This window comes from Salvia splendens, chromosome 8, assembly GCF_004379255.2.
Source record: "Salvia splendens isolate huo1 chromosome 8, SspV2, whole genome shotgun sequence".
Taxonomy (NCBI): Eukaryota; Viridiplantae; Streptophyta; class Magnoliopsida; order Lamiales; family Lamiaceae; genus Salvia; species Salvia splendens.
The window spans coordinates 32,147,036-32,163,487 of NC_056039.1; the positions used below are offsets into that span (position 1 = coordinate 32,147,036).

Consider the following 16,452-nt stretch of genomic DNA (forward strand, 5'->3'; position numbering starts at 1 on the left):
TATTTAGACACAAGAATAACTTGATTTTCATAAAGAAGCAATTGTTAACCCTGTTTATATACGAATAGACTGAATCACTTTGTCACATTCTCATATTTACGATAAGATATTAAAATTATAAATGAAGATAAATCACGAAAGGTGATGAAACGATATATTCGAATTCAAATTCCACCAAAAATACTTAGTGCACATTATTTTTGTTAGTTAATTAGTGCCACTATAGTATATAAGATAATTGTATATTCAATTACAAATTTAGGAAAAAGAATACGTTGAGTCGGATATAGCGAATAAGGTTGTCGCGGATGTTTAGAAGATAGAGGTAATGCGGTAGAAAATTTTCATTTTAGGATCTCCACATTTTTAATATTTCAATGGTTTATAAAACCACTGTAATGAAAGGTTTCTAAAAACTTTGGATTTAAGAATTTTCTTAGAGAATAACTCGTAAACTCTCCTACATATTGTAACACTTTCAAAGAGTTAAAGAAACTAAAATAATGATAAATACTTCGTCAATATTGCATTAAAAATAACATGCGTTACGCATTGCACTACGGTTGGATTGGGAAATAACAAATCATTCACCTATTATTTATATATTGGAAAAGACTATTTCCTCTCGAATTAATCGAGCATAATTTCCAAGCAGTTGTACCCAATTATATTAGTAAACTAAATTTTCGTTTAAATCATTGTATAAATATATAAAATTAGCAACTGGGGATAAATATATGAGTTTTGTTATTGTTCTAAGTTTGGATTAACTTAAATATGGTAAACTCGAGCCGTAGTACTTGATCATCACCAACTCTTGGAAGTTTCTCTAGTCGTTGCTCCATTGATTTTGTTTTCATTATTTATTCTTTTCCATTTAGACTTTTGGCTCAATATTTGACTAAAGGATGTGTAATGTTACATAGAGTTTGTCATGATAGGGAATAGTATAAACCAATTAAACGAAATTGTAGTTTTCATATGCCATATATCTGCACCGCGAATCCAAAAAATGAAACTTATGTGATCAGATACAGTGATGAAGGTTGTTGGCTGCGATGAATTGCGGAAGAAGAATGAAAGTGAAATCCAACCTCAAAGGATTGGAGTGGAATCGTCGCAACGTGGAATCAACAACAACTCAAGACTGAATTTAATGGAGTTTTCCAGTCCCATGTGGGCAAGCAATGTGGTCGGTTGAGCCCACAAAGTCCTGAACCCCAACTATATTTTCAATTATGTATCATGTTATTGTTGAGATGCGTTGAAAATCGATTAGTAAATGGACACACACGTTCGCACTTATAGAGACAACATACATATACAAGGAAGGATCGATAGTGTGGGATTGAGCAGGTTTGCAGACTCCGATTTCATACACACACCTACCTCCAAAGCACAATTTTGGAAACTTATGACCTAGCATAGATGGTTGAGATGGAATGAAACGAAAAAAATGAGTCAAAACATGCTCGTTTTATGAAGCAAGGTGCACGTTGTCGTTCAATATCGTTATTTAATAAGGTAGTTGTTTGAAATGTTGTCAAGACATACTCCAGTTTATCTATGTTATAAGTTTGGACTTAATTACGAGTTTCGATTTCTGAATCTGCAACTGAAAACAAGATCATTACTTGTATATCTATATTATCCAAACCCCTAAACTGTAAGTACAGCACATGAGTTTTTGATTAATATGTTGTGAATTTGAATCTTATACGGAGTATTATTCTTAATTTCTCTAGAAAAGAAGGTATATGAATCTTTGGATATATATTGCCAATAAAATAAAATGTCACGCGTGGAGTATTTACCCTGTGTCCTGGCTACTCCACCAAACTCCCACAAAAATAATGACAATTAATTGCAGTGGAAACGTCATAATGCATTTAGACTTTAAAGCTAATTCTATAGGGTAACAACTCTTTTGAGTTAGGTTAGTCATGTACTCAACAATTACAATAATAAACTATAGTCAATAAAACTGATTAAGAGACATAAGAAAGTTCATTATCATTTGTGAGTTAAGATGTTCTTATTAATTTGTTAGCACAACTACTAATTTCGAGGGACCATTTTCATTGACATGAATAACATTAAAATTTGGCAATATTCAATTAGCAGCTAAATTTGAAAGGTGACCTTATTTTCACATATACAAAACAATCACTGCGACAATAATGAAAGCCTTTGGTAGAACCGTCGACAAATGTTGTCAAATCCAATTTCCATTATATATATATTTATTTATAAGCAATTAGTCAATTCAATTTTAGTGATACACCAACTAGGTCAATATTAAGTTGGTGAATTGAATAAAATATGTAAATTATTTTTGCAGTTGAAATATGGAATGATTCCTTTTCCAAGAGGTTTCTGACTGAACACTACCAACCTAAAATGCTTTGTTTAATTTTTGACATTGTGTTTTACTATTATAATCATTAACAGCAAACTTCTTTCTGCAAGAAAGATAACAATTAATTTGTGTTCAATGATGGCATGATTTAAGCGTTCATATGTGTATGTTATATTCTTCATTATTAGTATAATTCTAATTCTAATTCTAATTATTATGTCTCTTAGATTCCGTTACAAATGCATACATATTCTAAAAATTGTGCTCTTACACTAGCTAGAATAACAAGATTTAATTATCATCATAGTAATCTAAAATAGTAGAGAAAATAAATTTCCGAAGTACTCGGTTTATTTTTTTTTATTTTTTTTCATAGACAAATATACTCTTACAATAAATAATGGCGTACATGATATGATGGATTATCATGAAAAATACATTTTCATGAGAATAATGATATAGTATAAATTTAATGAAATTGTTATGAACTTCACTGCATCCGAAAAATATACTACTTTCTCGTTCCTAATAATTCTTGCAGTTATAATCTTATAAACAGGTGGAGATGTTTAATTATTAATTCTTTCTCACCCAATCTATTCTTAACACTTCATTTATATTAGCTCAGATAATTAGTTCCTCAAACGATCAACTCAAAAAATTATGCACCACCATAATCTCAAATCTGAATAATCTACTATATCGACGTCGGCAAAATATCTTAGAAAAAGAACTCAATTAAATTAGTTGATTGTGTAATCATTTAAGAAACACCAATAACAATAAAAGTTAATCCCATTAAAATCTACCCAAAAAGAAGAAATAAGTAATTAAGCACGTGATCCGAAGTTTCCATATACACACGTAGCACGTGAGCAACTGGCATCACGAGGCATAACCTTGGAGTCAAACCCCCACCAAACATTCAAGATTTAGAGCACCGCAACGCATCTCGCGGGTGTTTCTTGTATCGTCCCTCCGAGACGAGACCCGCGTGGGACACATTGCAGCGTCCCATCTCGTCACCATCCCGCCTAGACGCACGTCCCAGCGAGACGGATGGCGAGCCAACTCGCCATGCGCGCGCGACACCCACTCTCCAGCCCGCGAGTTGGTTTCGTCACGCTGACGCAATAAATTATTTTTTAAAAAAATTCGAATTTAAAAAAAAATCAATCAGTAATATTACCGTTTTTTCTTTTTATTTTTTTTATTTTTTTACTCTATAAATACTCCTATTTCATCCTCAGTACACACACAAACACACATCTATTCTTCCCAAATCATCTCCATTTCATCTCCAATTTTCATCTAACCTCTCCAATTTTCATCACAAAATGTCCGACGACCGAAACAAGGGCGGCTCCGGCAGGTTTGACATCAACGCGTTTAGCGACTAGGGGCATGTACAATGTATTGGGTGGTTCGGGTTCGGGTTCCGGTTCATCGACGCCGGCGGGGTACCAACCACCCCATTTTGATGTGGATGCATACGCTCGTCCCTCCGCCCTGAGGTATTCACAGGGATTATCCCAAATTAGGGAGGATTATCCGAATGAACCCACTCCGGAAGGAAGACGAGTCGGTGGAAGCTCCAGGGCATTCGACGCCGTGGAGAAAGAGGCGGAGGCGGCCGAGGAGGATGAGGATGTAGGCCGGCATCCGTACAGCCGCAAGGACACGATGGCTGTGTACAACGCCTGGATCAGCGTCTCGTACGATCCCATCGTAGGGAATCAACAAACCCGAAAGTGCTTCTGGGAAAAGGTCACCGAGGCCTACAACGAGATTAAGCCGAAGGGGTCCCGCCGCCGCACATTGAAGATGCTCTGCTCTCACTTTGACTGAGTCGACAGAGAGGTCAAAAAATTCTGCGGCATCTACAAGACTGAAGCGACTCATTACCAAAGCGGAGCCACGGGAGCCGACATTCTGAGATCGGCTTTGCGAGACTATTTCGACGACACCGGTAAAGAATTCAAACATGTCGATGTTTGGGATCGTCAAAGACGAGGCAAGGTGGACTGGCGGTGTCCAGTCCAGCACGTGCTCGACCTCGAAGCGCACGAAGCACACGACGGGTGGCCAATACTCATCTAGTGGGGGCGGTTCAGGCAGCGCCGCACAAGAGGTTGCCTCGCAGGAGGTTGAGGGCACATCGGAGGATGCAGGGGGGTCCTCCCGTGGGCGCCATCGGCCGCAAGGGACCAAGGCGGCGAAGGCGGCTAGAGGGAGGTGGGGCCGAGGCGAATCAAGCCAGGCGGGCTCCCAAGGGCCGCCCTCCTCCTTAATGTCCATGTACTTCACCGCCACGATGGCGGACACTTCGCGCATGATGTCTGCCCAATTTCAAGTCCATCATGCCGACATTGTGTATTTGGTGGGTCAACTTGGTATTCCGCCTCCACCGCCTCCGGGGGATGATTTGCCGGCAGAGTAGTTTTTATAATTTCTATAAAATTGTATTTTAAATTATGTCTTTTTTTATTTATTATGCCATGAATTTAATTATGTATTTTTTTAGGATTTTAAGTTGTAATTTTTATTTTATTTAATGAAGTGTGTTTTTATTAATTGAATTTTTTGGAAATAAAAATAAAAAATGAAATTGAATGAATAGTTAAGGGATGAGATGGTTAAGAGACGGATAAGAGATGAAGGGTTGCAGGTTCTGTCTCTTAGTTAAGAGATGTAGTAAAAAGTACAATGGGGCCCATGAATAGTTAAGAGATGAGACAGTTGCGAGACAGATAAGAGACAGCGTTGCGGATGGTCTTATTATTCAGCTAAAACGACGTAGTTTGGTAGTAGCGACAACTTTGCCTACTAAAAATGATTTTTTTTTGGGTATTTCATTCAAAATGAAATATTTCTTAAAATATAAAGAACATTGTTTCTATCCTTTTCCTTTTCTCTTACTTTATTCTTTTTTTATTAAATATAAAATAACATTACATAAAATCTCGTACTGAAAAGTAAATATTTCATATTTAATGAGACGGAGAGAGTATATATTTTGCAGATTCAGGTGGACTTGGGATCAACCAACCCCACCACAGTTCTATAAGAGCGACAAAATTCCACTAAATATGACATTTGGAGCTCTCATCGATCCCACATTGCACGTTACCTAGTAGATTGATTCAACAAGCAGGGTATCGTCCGAATTCATCACTACTTTAAAAGGATTGGGGAACTCCCCCAAATCTAGTCTATGAAGCCTTCGCATACCACAATGCATGTTTGTTAGCAATTCCCACTAGACTTGGGGTTCGATCGATTTTCAATGTTGATGTTAAGGGCTAAGAAACTCCACTAAATTCGATCGTTGGAGCTACCATCGATCTCATGATGCAACACCTTTACCTCAAACTATTCAAGTTGGAATTTACTTGTTTTTAGTTTCTAACATGTGTCGTTATATATTTACATAAATAGTTTTCCTTTTCACTACCAACCCACTTTGTAGCCATTGAGCGTAATTTAAAGTTTAATTCATGGAGAAGCAACCAAATGCATTTAACCACATTTATTTCACTGATAACATTGTAATGTAATGACGTTTTATTAAAACAAAGAATCAAGATACATCGCATCTATGGAAGATAAAGTAAATAAAGCAAAAAGTGTATATTAGTACTATATAAGTAATTGTTTAATATAGTTTCTACTATTTGTTATCATTATGCATTGATAACCTCAGTCACCTTTTCTCGAGCACTAGTTACAATCATCATGAAAAGGTGAGGAACTACTATTAAAATGACTGAAACATGTTTCATTAACTTCCTAAATATTTATTTATTCTCTCAAAATCATAATGATAACCTCAGTCACCTTTTCTCGAGCACTAGTTACAATCATCATGAAAAGGTGAGGAACTACTATTAAAATGACTGAAACATGTTTCATTAACTTCCTAAATATTTATTTATTCTCTCAAAATAAAATTTATGATTGAGGCATGTCTCTTAATCGTCTCATCTCTTCATTATTCATTGGCTCCACTGTACTTTGCACCCCATCTCTTAACTAAGAGACAACACATGCATCCCTTCATCTCTTAACCGTCTCTTAACCATCTCATCCCTTAACTATTTATTCAATTTCATTTTTTATTTTTATTTCCAACAAATTCAATTAATAAAAACACACTTCATTAAATAAAATAAAATTTCAACTTAAAATTCTAAAAAATTAAAAAAAAACACATAATTAAAATCCGTCGTTTGTCCAGTAGCAAGCTGACGGATTGCTGCAGTACATTTCTGGAGCGTTGTGTGACTGAGGCGGTCAATGTATTTGCGATATGCATAAATAGCGGTTTCCGCATGCGGAAACGGCGACGGAAGTATGTTTCTCCCCATACCGGGTTCTCACAGAAGTAATCGCGTACCAACCTTCCGACGGCTTCCTCCGGTTACGATGGATGTAAATCCGGGATCATCTTTAAGGCGCCGCGGCTTCCCCCTCCTCCCTACGTAGATCTTCTTCTAGCGATTCTTCCATTATTCGACGCATTTGCTCAAATAGATCCATAAATGGATTAAATTTGGGAGAAGAATAATGTTTTGAGATGAAGAATGTAGAGTGTTTGAGTGAGAATAAAGAGTTTTTATGGTGGATTAATTTGTGGGAATAATTTGATATTTATAGAAGTGATTGGGGGCTTAAAAAAATACAAAAAAAAATAAAAATTTGTAAAAAACGGCTAGTATATTTTTGGGGGTTTTTTTTCAAAATTTTCCTGAATTTTTAAAAAAAATAAAAAAAAACATTTTCAACGGAAATTAAAGACGTCCACTCGCTGGCCGGCGAGTGGGCGTCACGGACGAACCAATGCTCGCCACGTGGCCAACGCGCGTGGCGAGCTGTCTCGAGCGCTGCCTCTCCGCGGCGAGACAAGGGACGGGCTGGGGACGAGACGGAGCCCGCATCGCTGTCTCGATGCGGTCTCGTCTCTCTGAGACGAGATAGAGCCCGCATCGAGACGCGATGTTGGTGCTCTGAATTTGCAGGTGCATTTGGTTTAGTGGGCTAAGGCTGCTTAACTGGGATATGCTAAGTAAATATCCATTAGCGCACAATACTATATAAGCAGTATAAAAAATTTTGAAAGGATAGTAAATAATTATTTATCTATTGCAATTATACCAAACTTCATTTTTTCTATTACCATTATGACTTTGCACATCATTGTCGACACATGAACTCACAATATGCACTTTGGTTGAATTAAACGCTAGATCCTTATCTATATTGACATATTTCCTGACTAATTACTTTAATTTCATTATTTTTTCAGATTTGAACACATTTTCAAAATTAACATATAAGTATGTATTTCATTTTCAAATCTAGTACGAGTTGAATTGGTTTTCTAAATCCCGCGTGAATAGGAAAGGCCAAAACCAGGAATGTGTTCTAATCGTTGAAATAAAGTAAAACTTCGGGTGTGAAAATATAATTTTCCCTATGATTACATTATAATGATTTATTTTTGTTACAGCATATCTCTAAATAGGTCCCAATGCAGTTGAGAAAAATTATAAAATGTGGTTGTGATAAAAGCGGGCCAATAGCCCATTAGTAGCACAATTTTGAAATGGGTCAACTACATCCGCATATACTAATAATTAAATCTTGAATTAATTAATTAGTGGTTAATTAGGGGTCACAAGAGTTTTAATTATGAGTATTAGAATTATTAACACTAAAATATACCAATAGTATTTAAACTTTGATTCCTGCATAATTATGTAGCTTGATTTATTTAGTTCGTTTCTGCAAAAAAAAAAAAAGAAAATATGGACTCATTCGCCAGTTCCTGATCTGTAGCAACAATCTCAACAACAGCCAATTGAAAATGAAATGTAAAAATACTTGCTTGGCCAAGTCTTATTAAGAGAATGCACTTCTATGGAAACAATTTGATTTTGTTATGTCGAGAATAATCAGAATACTTACATTTAACTCGTTACATGAAATTATGAGATAACTATAATCGTTAAGGACTTGCATTGCATGAGCAAGCAACATTGACACTGTTAAGGACTGCGAGCAGCAACACCAGCTTAAGTTGAGATCCTCAGCAAAGATCTTCAGTTTCGGACCTTAGGATCGACGCCTTGTCGTACCTCCGTCTCTCGATTTCCTTTTCAAGAAAATCGAGACACGTATCGGTCACGTGATTAGGTGCACATCCAGCATCAAGCATCATCTTCAAGAAGTTGTATGCTTCCTTGAGCAGCCCGGCCTTGCTGTGCACCTCGATTAGGGTGTTGTAGGTGAACACATCCGGGTTTATCCCGCCGCTCTTCATCTGCTGGAACAGCTCGACCGCTTCACCAAACCGCCCAGCCTTCCCAAGGGCATTGATCAAGGTGTTGTACATGACAATATCGAGGTACCCACCTTCATTGTTCAGCTTGTCAAGAACAGCCTTTGCAAGATCCGCCCTCCCCATCTTCCCTAGACCTTGGATCACCACGTTGTACGTTGCTATGTCCGATGGGGTGACCGCTTCCCCCATCGCATGGAGGACTCCCCATGCTTCCTTGAAATACCCTTTCTTGACGAAGGAGCTCATGATGGAGTTGTAAGTGTAGCTATTTGGGTTCACGCGCATATTGGTCAGAATCTCGAACAATTTGCATGCCAAACTCAGCTTCCCCTTGGCCAAGAAGATGGATAAGTAGGTATTCACCATGTCAACATCAAAAGAATCTTCCCCCTTCGCCAAAACTCGAACTCCTCTCAACAGCGAGAAAGGTGGTGGACCACGGCTGCTCTCAGAGGCAAATTGATTTGCAAGTGAATCCATGTATGGAGATGATGACCACTCGTCCGCTTCGTCACTGAACTGCTTGGCGTCCTCTGCACCTTCGCCATCCGGACTTGTCAGATGCAAAACCTTGGCTACATCACTTATCGAAGGAAACATCGGTGTATAGTCCCTCTTCTTGCTCTGTGGGCTACTCATTGAAGCTTCCATGGCTGATTTCCACTTAATAAGAGAAGGGACTAAATTCCCATCTCTAATATGCCTCAGGAGCCTCTCGATCGAATCCCACTGACCACGTCTGTAAAGCGCGATTACTAGTGAAGTTATAGTAACCAAATCAACTATAAAGCCCCTCCCCTCCATCTCCTCCACCAGCTGCAATGCTTCCTCAACCCAATTTTCCCGACATAGATGCAAAATGACAATGCTGTAGGTAATTCCATCCACAAAACCATTACCCTTTCTTTTTAAGTCACAAAACAAGGAATAAGCAGCTTCTTCTCTTCCGTTCTTGTATAAACCATCAATAAGTATGTTATACGTCCAGCACGAGGTCCTCACACCATCATCATCCACCATTTTTTCAAACAGATTGCAGGCTTCCATCAACTTCCTTGACTTCATCAAACCATCAAGAAGGGAGTTGTAAACAACAGTCCCTGCTCGTATGCCATTGTACTGCATCTCACTGAAGATTCTCAGAGCATCATTGATTCTATACGACTTGGCACAACCTTGGATCATAATCCGGTAAGTGAACTCGTCCGGCTCATGACCTGAGGAAGCCTTCAGCTCCTCCCACACAATAAGGGCATCCTTCACCTTCCCAAGCAAGCAAAGGACGTGTATGAGGCTGTTATACGTGCACAAATCAGGTTCAAATGGACCGTTCCTCTCCTTCATCTCTTTAAACAAACCCAACACAGAGCTCAACTCACCCCAACATCCTAATGCATGAATGCATAAGTTGTAACCCCATATATCCATAGGATAAAGTTTCGTTTTTCGTAAATTACTATAAACTTGTCTGAATTCATCTCTCATGTCTGCCTTCTTGAGTCCCACAAGCACCTCATTACAAGCTATGGCATCAGGAATGACCACATTTTCACTATTTGCTGAGAGCAGTGCAGAATCTACAAGCTTTAATAATATCGATAATGCTATCGAAATCTGATTCTTCCTCATGAGTGCAACAAGAACAGGGCTATATACATCAGGGCTGAAACAGCTGGAACCAATCAATTCCCTCTCAACATAATCCAAAACTTCCAATGCGGAATCATACTTGCCAGCCCTGATGAACCCATCAAGAATCATCTTCAAAGTAATTGAATCCAGAGCCACCCCATCACGCCTCATTGTGGCCACAAGCTCAAGAATGTCATCATGATGATGGTGTGTCAAAAAACAGAGGACTTTGAAAACCTGTGAGTAGGTGCATGCCGAGTGTTTGTAGTTTTGCCTGTTGGAGCACCACCGGAAAAACTCCAACTTTCTTGACGAATCAAGAGAGCCGCGACGGAGCATTCGAAGCACAAGCTCTTCAGATAATGGGATGGCATCTCCTTTCTTATCCAGTTCATGAATTCCGCCAGGTTTCGAGAGAGTTTTGGCAATGGCAGCGTCAACCAGAAGGTCACCTAGTTTAGATACGTTAGCTGACTTAGCAGCTTTTTCTGCCACCGTCACGAATCTGAATCGTGTGGTGATTGGGAGGAGCGATGCAACAGAAGCGTGAAAAATTGTAATTGGTCTTGGTAACCCTCCAATGCGCATTATCCTTTTACAGTTAGCTTTTGTTCAATTGTAAATAGGGTGATGAGGCCAGAACAGTCCCTGCTGTACTCATGCCGAGGATTTCGCTGTTGGCATCAACACTGAAAAATCATGAATAAGAAGATCATTAGAGCACTCTAGTACCAAATTGCACATATATGCATCTAAATCTTCAATTTCAAGAAAAGCTTGAGGAAATATAAGTTTTGCGACAAAAAAATTATCGTGGCAGCATAAAAATCACAATAACCAACATCATCCAAATCCAAGAGAGTTATACCCCTGCAACTGGAATCCGAACTTTTTGGCAATTAAGGAATGCAACAAAGATTCATAAACATATAATTCAAAGCCCATGAACTTTCCAACTTTGAAAATAGTGAATTTTGTGTCTACAGGACAGGAATGAAGCCTGAGGCAGTGTGCACTCAGTTGTCTTTCCGGTTAGTTACCTTGTGACTACTATCTTTTATGCCTATCTTTAAGATTTTGCAGAAGAATTTTGATTTTTAAAACCAGAGTAGGTTTACACGCAACATTTTATCACTTAGAACAATGGGAGGATATGCATTTCTGAAATTTTCGAGTCGGTGTCTACATAAGACATTTTGCCAGCTGATCATTTCAAGATCAGCATCTTTTACGACTCCAGTATTGCTTTATCACTGGTTTAAACCCCACGAGAAATCCTAACCATCGTGACGCTCTGATAGACAGTGAATAATTTCAAAAATTTATCAAAAATGGAAGTTAGGAAAGTCGAGATAACTAAACAAATATGATCTTAGTGAACAACATTCAACAACGAAACACATAGATAAAAACAATTAAGTTCCAAACAATATATGATGATTTGGAGAGGCATCTAGACTTTTGATGCTTAAATACCTAGTGAATCGGCATCTTAATAAGCAGGGGATGTTCACTTGCGGGAAGAATGAAGAAAGTAATATGCATCGTGAGTACCACAGTGAACTAGTTAAATATGCTGCCACCATCTTTGCCTTAGAGCGACGTCTGTATATAGGCATGAAAGGTTTAACTAGGGGTACCCACACCTGAAAAATGCATTGACACCCACTCAGTTACCTGATGCGGATACCCGTAAAGCTGAACCAGACATTGACTTTTGATAAAAAGAGCAAACAACAACAGAAGGAACCCAACATCAACTGATAAACAAGCAAGTGGAAAATTTCATTCCAAAAGAGAAAGCAAAATGTGAACAACATGCAAAACCTATCATCTGCTGTTAGCTTCTCCTCATTCTAATCATAGTTTCCGAATCAAATTTCAGACAAAGTCTCACTCGCTATTGTAATAAGCTGAATAACTTTTTTAAAAAAGACTAACTAATAAAATTACTAAAGCTTTCAACTTTAGCCATATTCTTGAACCAAAAACCACCTATTACTAAAGCATACCATTCGAGCAAACATTACTCTCATCAACAACTGTATTTTAATTTAGCTATTACCGATAGTTTACTACCTAATTCCCTGAATACGAACCCTACTTACTCTTACATACACATGACATGAAGCAAATTATCTCTCGCAATTTGAAACTAAAAAATGATAAATTCAACAATAAGACATTAATTTGCAAATAAAAATGTTAAAATGTTGCCTATAAACATACTCTGGTTGAAAAACCTACTGCCTGCAGAAAATAGAAACACTTATCCATTTGAGAATTGTAGAATTTAAATCCATTTTCCAATTTGTTAATGATAGAATAACAACTCCATTTGGAGAAATAAAATTTTGCATTTGGACTAAGACTTGGGACTGCCGCATTCTAAATTAAAACGAATTTCTGACACTTCAACCACAAATTTCGAGTAATATCTGTGGATAAATCCACCCAATAATGAGACATTTCAATTTTTGTTATCAAATTCTAGGTTCAGTTAGATCATAGAAGCATCATTGCAAGCAAAAGCAAATACTTAAAATACAGAAAAGCTTCAACAGATAACAAATTCGAGAAATAAAGCAGGAGTGTTACCCAAAATCTGATTGGAAACAGCTACAGCCAGTTAACCTGTTTTATTTCAGCGAATCAGCTTTCAATTCAACTAAAAAACCTGAAATTCTAAAATCAGAATACGAAATCAGAAAAGGGAAGAGAGCCAGAGATGTAGCGTGGCCGGAGCCTGAAAGTGAAAGAGAGAAGAGGGAAGAGAGTCGGACTGTGTGTGTGTGGGGGAAGAGAACAGAAGAGTGAGAGTCGCGAATCTCAGTTAGAATTAGGTCATTATTAGTAGTAGTATTTCATCTTAAATAAATTAAACTATAGTAAAATCACATTTTATTTGATGCCTAAAAATGTTAAGAGGAGAAGCGTGTTATGGAATTTAGCGGCAGCGGGAAATTACAACTATCCGAAATATTTAATTTCGCGCGCCTCAGCAAATACTCCAATTCGACTGCTCACACAGAGAATCAGAAAAGCTTCGTGAAGAGAGGCGGAAGCATCACATCTGGAGAGAATGGGAAGGGAGCTCAAGTGTCCTATATGGTAATGATTCCATACGATTTCTCTAAATGAAATTGCATTTCTTTCCTTTTTTTTTCAATTGCTGGAATTTCAGATCGTTAACTGATTATTTTTCCTGTCAACAGTTTGAGTCTATTTAATACAGCCGTTTCGCTCACCTGCAATCATGTCTTTTGCAAGTAAGCATTTTTAGTGAATTGATTCGTATACGGTTTCTGTATCTAGGGCTGATTTCAACTCGTTTTTGCTGCCTATTGTTTTCTGGTTATTGATTGATGCAGTTTGTGTATCGAGAAATCGATGAAAGCAGCATCGAATTGTCCTGTTTGTAAAGTTCCATACAGGCGAAGAGGTATATATGTTTTTGCTTCACATAGATTATTAACTTGTGGAATTCATAACTTGTACATATTGATTGCTCTCATTTTGTAATTTTTTTCATTTTCATTTCGCAGAAATTAGGCCTGCGCCTCGTATGGATAATTTGGTTAGCGTTTACAAAAGCATGGAAGTAGCATCTGGAGTCAATATTTTTGTCACTCAAACTGAAGCACCACCGAGCCCTTCTGGTAATGACTACTTTGTTGTGCGGTGTTTGACAATCTTCCATATTTTCATTAGACAACTATTTGACAAACATGCTTTATATGTTGTCTTGCCACAAACTCATTGTTTGCCTCAATTATAATGTGTTGTGTACAGTCCAAAATAATGGCCAAATGAAACTAGAAGCTTCAGACATTGGGAATCAGAAACAGCATCACAGGAGAGGATCAAAAAGTGCATCAGTTTTTCCTACAAAGAAAAGGATTCAGATACAACCATATACAAGGACCGAAATGGAGCGAGAAAAGCTGAAGGATGAAGCTGCTGAAATCAACAGAAATGAAACTAAAAGCAGTCCTACTTTACAAAATGACATGCCTTCTACATCTGAAAAGGGGGGAGCCAAGTTACCTCCTTTTTCTGGTTGAGAGATGAAGAGGACATGGAGAAATCAACTCAGCAGACGGATGACAATCTGGTCATGAATACACCGCCAGAAGCTCCTTGCTTCAGCGACATCAAAGACTTGGATGATGAGGTTTGTTCTCCCCCAGATATAGCTTCTAATGTCATCGATTATGAACTAATGCTACAGAATTTAGGATTATAGAGTTCATTAATTATTTCCTGACTGATAATTGATGCAATTACTTTTCTTGGCAACGCACTATTTTTGTATTTCATTTATTTCTTTATGCAGATAGGAGCTGGTAACTTATCGAACAATGCAAATTTCATTGATAGTGAAATGTTTGAATGGACACAAAGGCCTTGCTCTCCTGAACTCTGTTCAAGTCCAACAATACAGGTGCATAACATATTTTAATATTTCAACAATCCATTATTTACCAAGTTTGATTTAATTATGTTAGTGTAGGTTGAAGATCATACTGCTGAAGAGGATGTGACCTTAAAAAGTGTAGAAGCGAACTCAACAGAAGCTGCTGTTCCAAAGAACAGATCTACTAGCACAGGAGGCAAGCGTACGAGGACAGAATCCTCTGAAGGCAAAGGCAGAATGCGAAATTCTAAAAAGAAAGTCAACGCAAATGAGCCTGAAAAAGACAAGAAAGCTGGAAGGATCTCTACAGTAACCGCAGGCCATGCTGAATTTGGCAATGTAATTTATCAAGATATGCAAGAGGGCAATAAAGACACTCCATTGGTTATAAAAGGAAAATCTAGAAAAGGCAGAAAGGTCCTGGCCAGTGTTCAAGAAAAAAATGTTTTATCTGATGAGGTAGAGCATCTAGCAAATGGCAAGGGTGAGGAATTCACTCAAGTTTCAGCATCAGAAAATTGTGGAAAAAGCAATGAAGGGCGTACAAAGTTAAGGAAACACAGTGAAGGTGATAAAAACTCTAAGAAACCAACTCAGGTACCAAAATCTGGCAGTAAAGAAGAAACTGACAAATCTGAAATTGGAAAAAAATGCTTAGATACTGAGCAAGACAAAGGGGGGTCGATTTCCCAGATGCTTACTAATCTGCATCCACCAGGAATGCACAAATAAATTTCAGATAGATGTGTCAAAAGAAAGTATGTAAGTGTCTGTAGAAAGTCGCCAAGTTCTGGAAAGACAGCTGAATTATCTGTTAAGAGCATGTGCAAGGACAACTATGATTCTAAAGCTTTAGGTGCTAATGAAAAGAATGCAACCAGAGATCACTCGTTTGAAAGGGATCAATCAGAGATAAAAACGCCAGCAAAAGTTGATAAACCACCTTCCTTGCTTGGCAGGCATGCTTTGCTAAAATGTAGTACATCTCCCAGTACAATTCATTGTGCTTTCTGCCAATCGTCTGAAGAGTCGGAGGTACATCCCTTTTGAAATATAGCTTATGTTTTTTTATTTATGCTACATATTCATTAATTGTCCAAGACAGGAATGATTTTGTGCATGTGGTTTGTTACTGAAATTCAAAAGTTCGGGCTTCAGGGATCATGGTTCACTACGTCGGTGGGGAGTTGGTGATAGGTGACACAAGAAAGGATGCTATACATGTTCACAAGAAATGTGCAGAATGGTATGACAATTGCAACAATATATGCCGACTTCGCTGGTGGTAGATTAATAAAATTTCTAGTTTGTTTCATTATGTTGCTGTCACATGCTACTATCTACCTTTTTATGCTTTATTAGGGTAGTCATCAAACAAATAGTATCAATTTGTTAATTTTAATTGCAATCTATAGCAAAATAAGGCTGTCCATCTTTTGTAGGGCACCTAATGTGTATTTTGAAGATGATACCGTTGTTAACCTTGAAAATGAATTGTATAGAAGTCGAAGAATTAGGTGCAGTTGTTGTGGCATCAAGGGAGCTGCTCTCGGGTGTTATGACAAGAGTTGTCGCAAGAGCTTTCATGCTCCTTGTGCTAGGTTGACTCCAGAATGTCGATGGGATTCTGTAAGTATAAACTAGCAGTTATTTCGGGATATGGAGAAAACACTGAATAGTTGCATTCCCACTTGTGATTGT

At 37.9% G+C, this 16,452-nt stretch overlaps 1 protein-coding gene and 1 pseudogene across 4 annotated transcripts; one reads left to right on the forward strand and one right to left on the reverse strand.

Moving 5' to 3' along the window:
- Positions 1 to 8,219: 8,219 nt before the first annotated feature.
- LOC121745065 (pentatricopeptide repeat-containing protein At4g01570-like) lies at positions 8,220 to 13,225 on the reverse strand. Of its 4 annotated transcripts, XM_042138830.1 has the most exons (4): positions 13,118 to 13,175; positions 12,933 to 13,019; positions 11,811 to 11,980; positions 8,220 to 11,023 (listed from the first exon to the last, which is right to left on the reverse strand). In XM_042138830.1, the coding sequence occupies exon 4, from the start codon at positions 10,920 to 10,922 to the stop codon at positions 8,448 to 8,450; it is 2,475 nt and encodes an 824-aa protein (XP_041994764.1). In that variant the 5' UTR covers positions 10,923 to 11,023; positions 11,811 to 11,980; positions 12,933 to 13,019; positions 13,118 to 13,175; the 3' UTR covers positions 8,220 to 8,447. The 4 variants fall into 4 exon arrangements, with proteins under 4 accessions (XP_041994764.1, XP_041994763.1, XP_041994766.1 ...); XM_042138829.1 differs by having other exon boundaries at positions 12,933 to 13,225; XM_042138832.1 differs by lacking the exon at positions 11,811 to 11,980.
- LOC121746092 lies at positions 11,328 to 16,408 on the forward strand (annotated as a pseudogene).
- Positions 16,409 to 16,452: the final 44 nt, after the last annotated feature.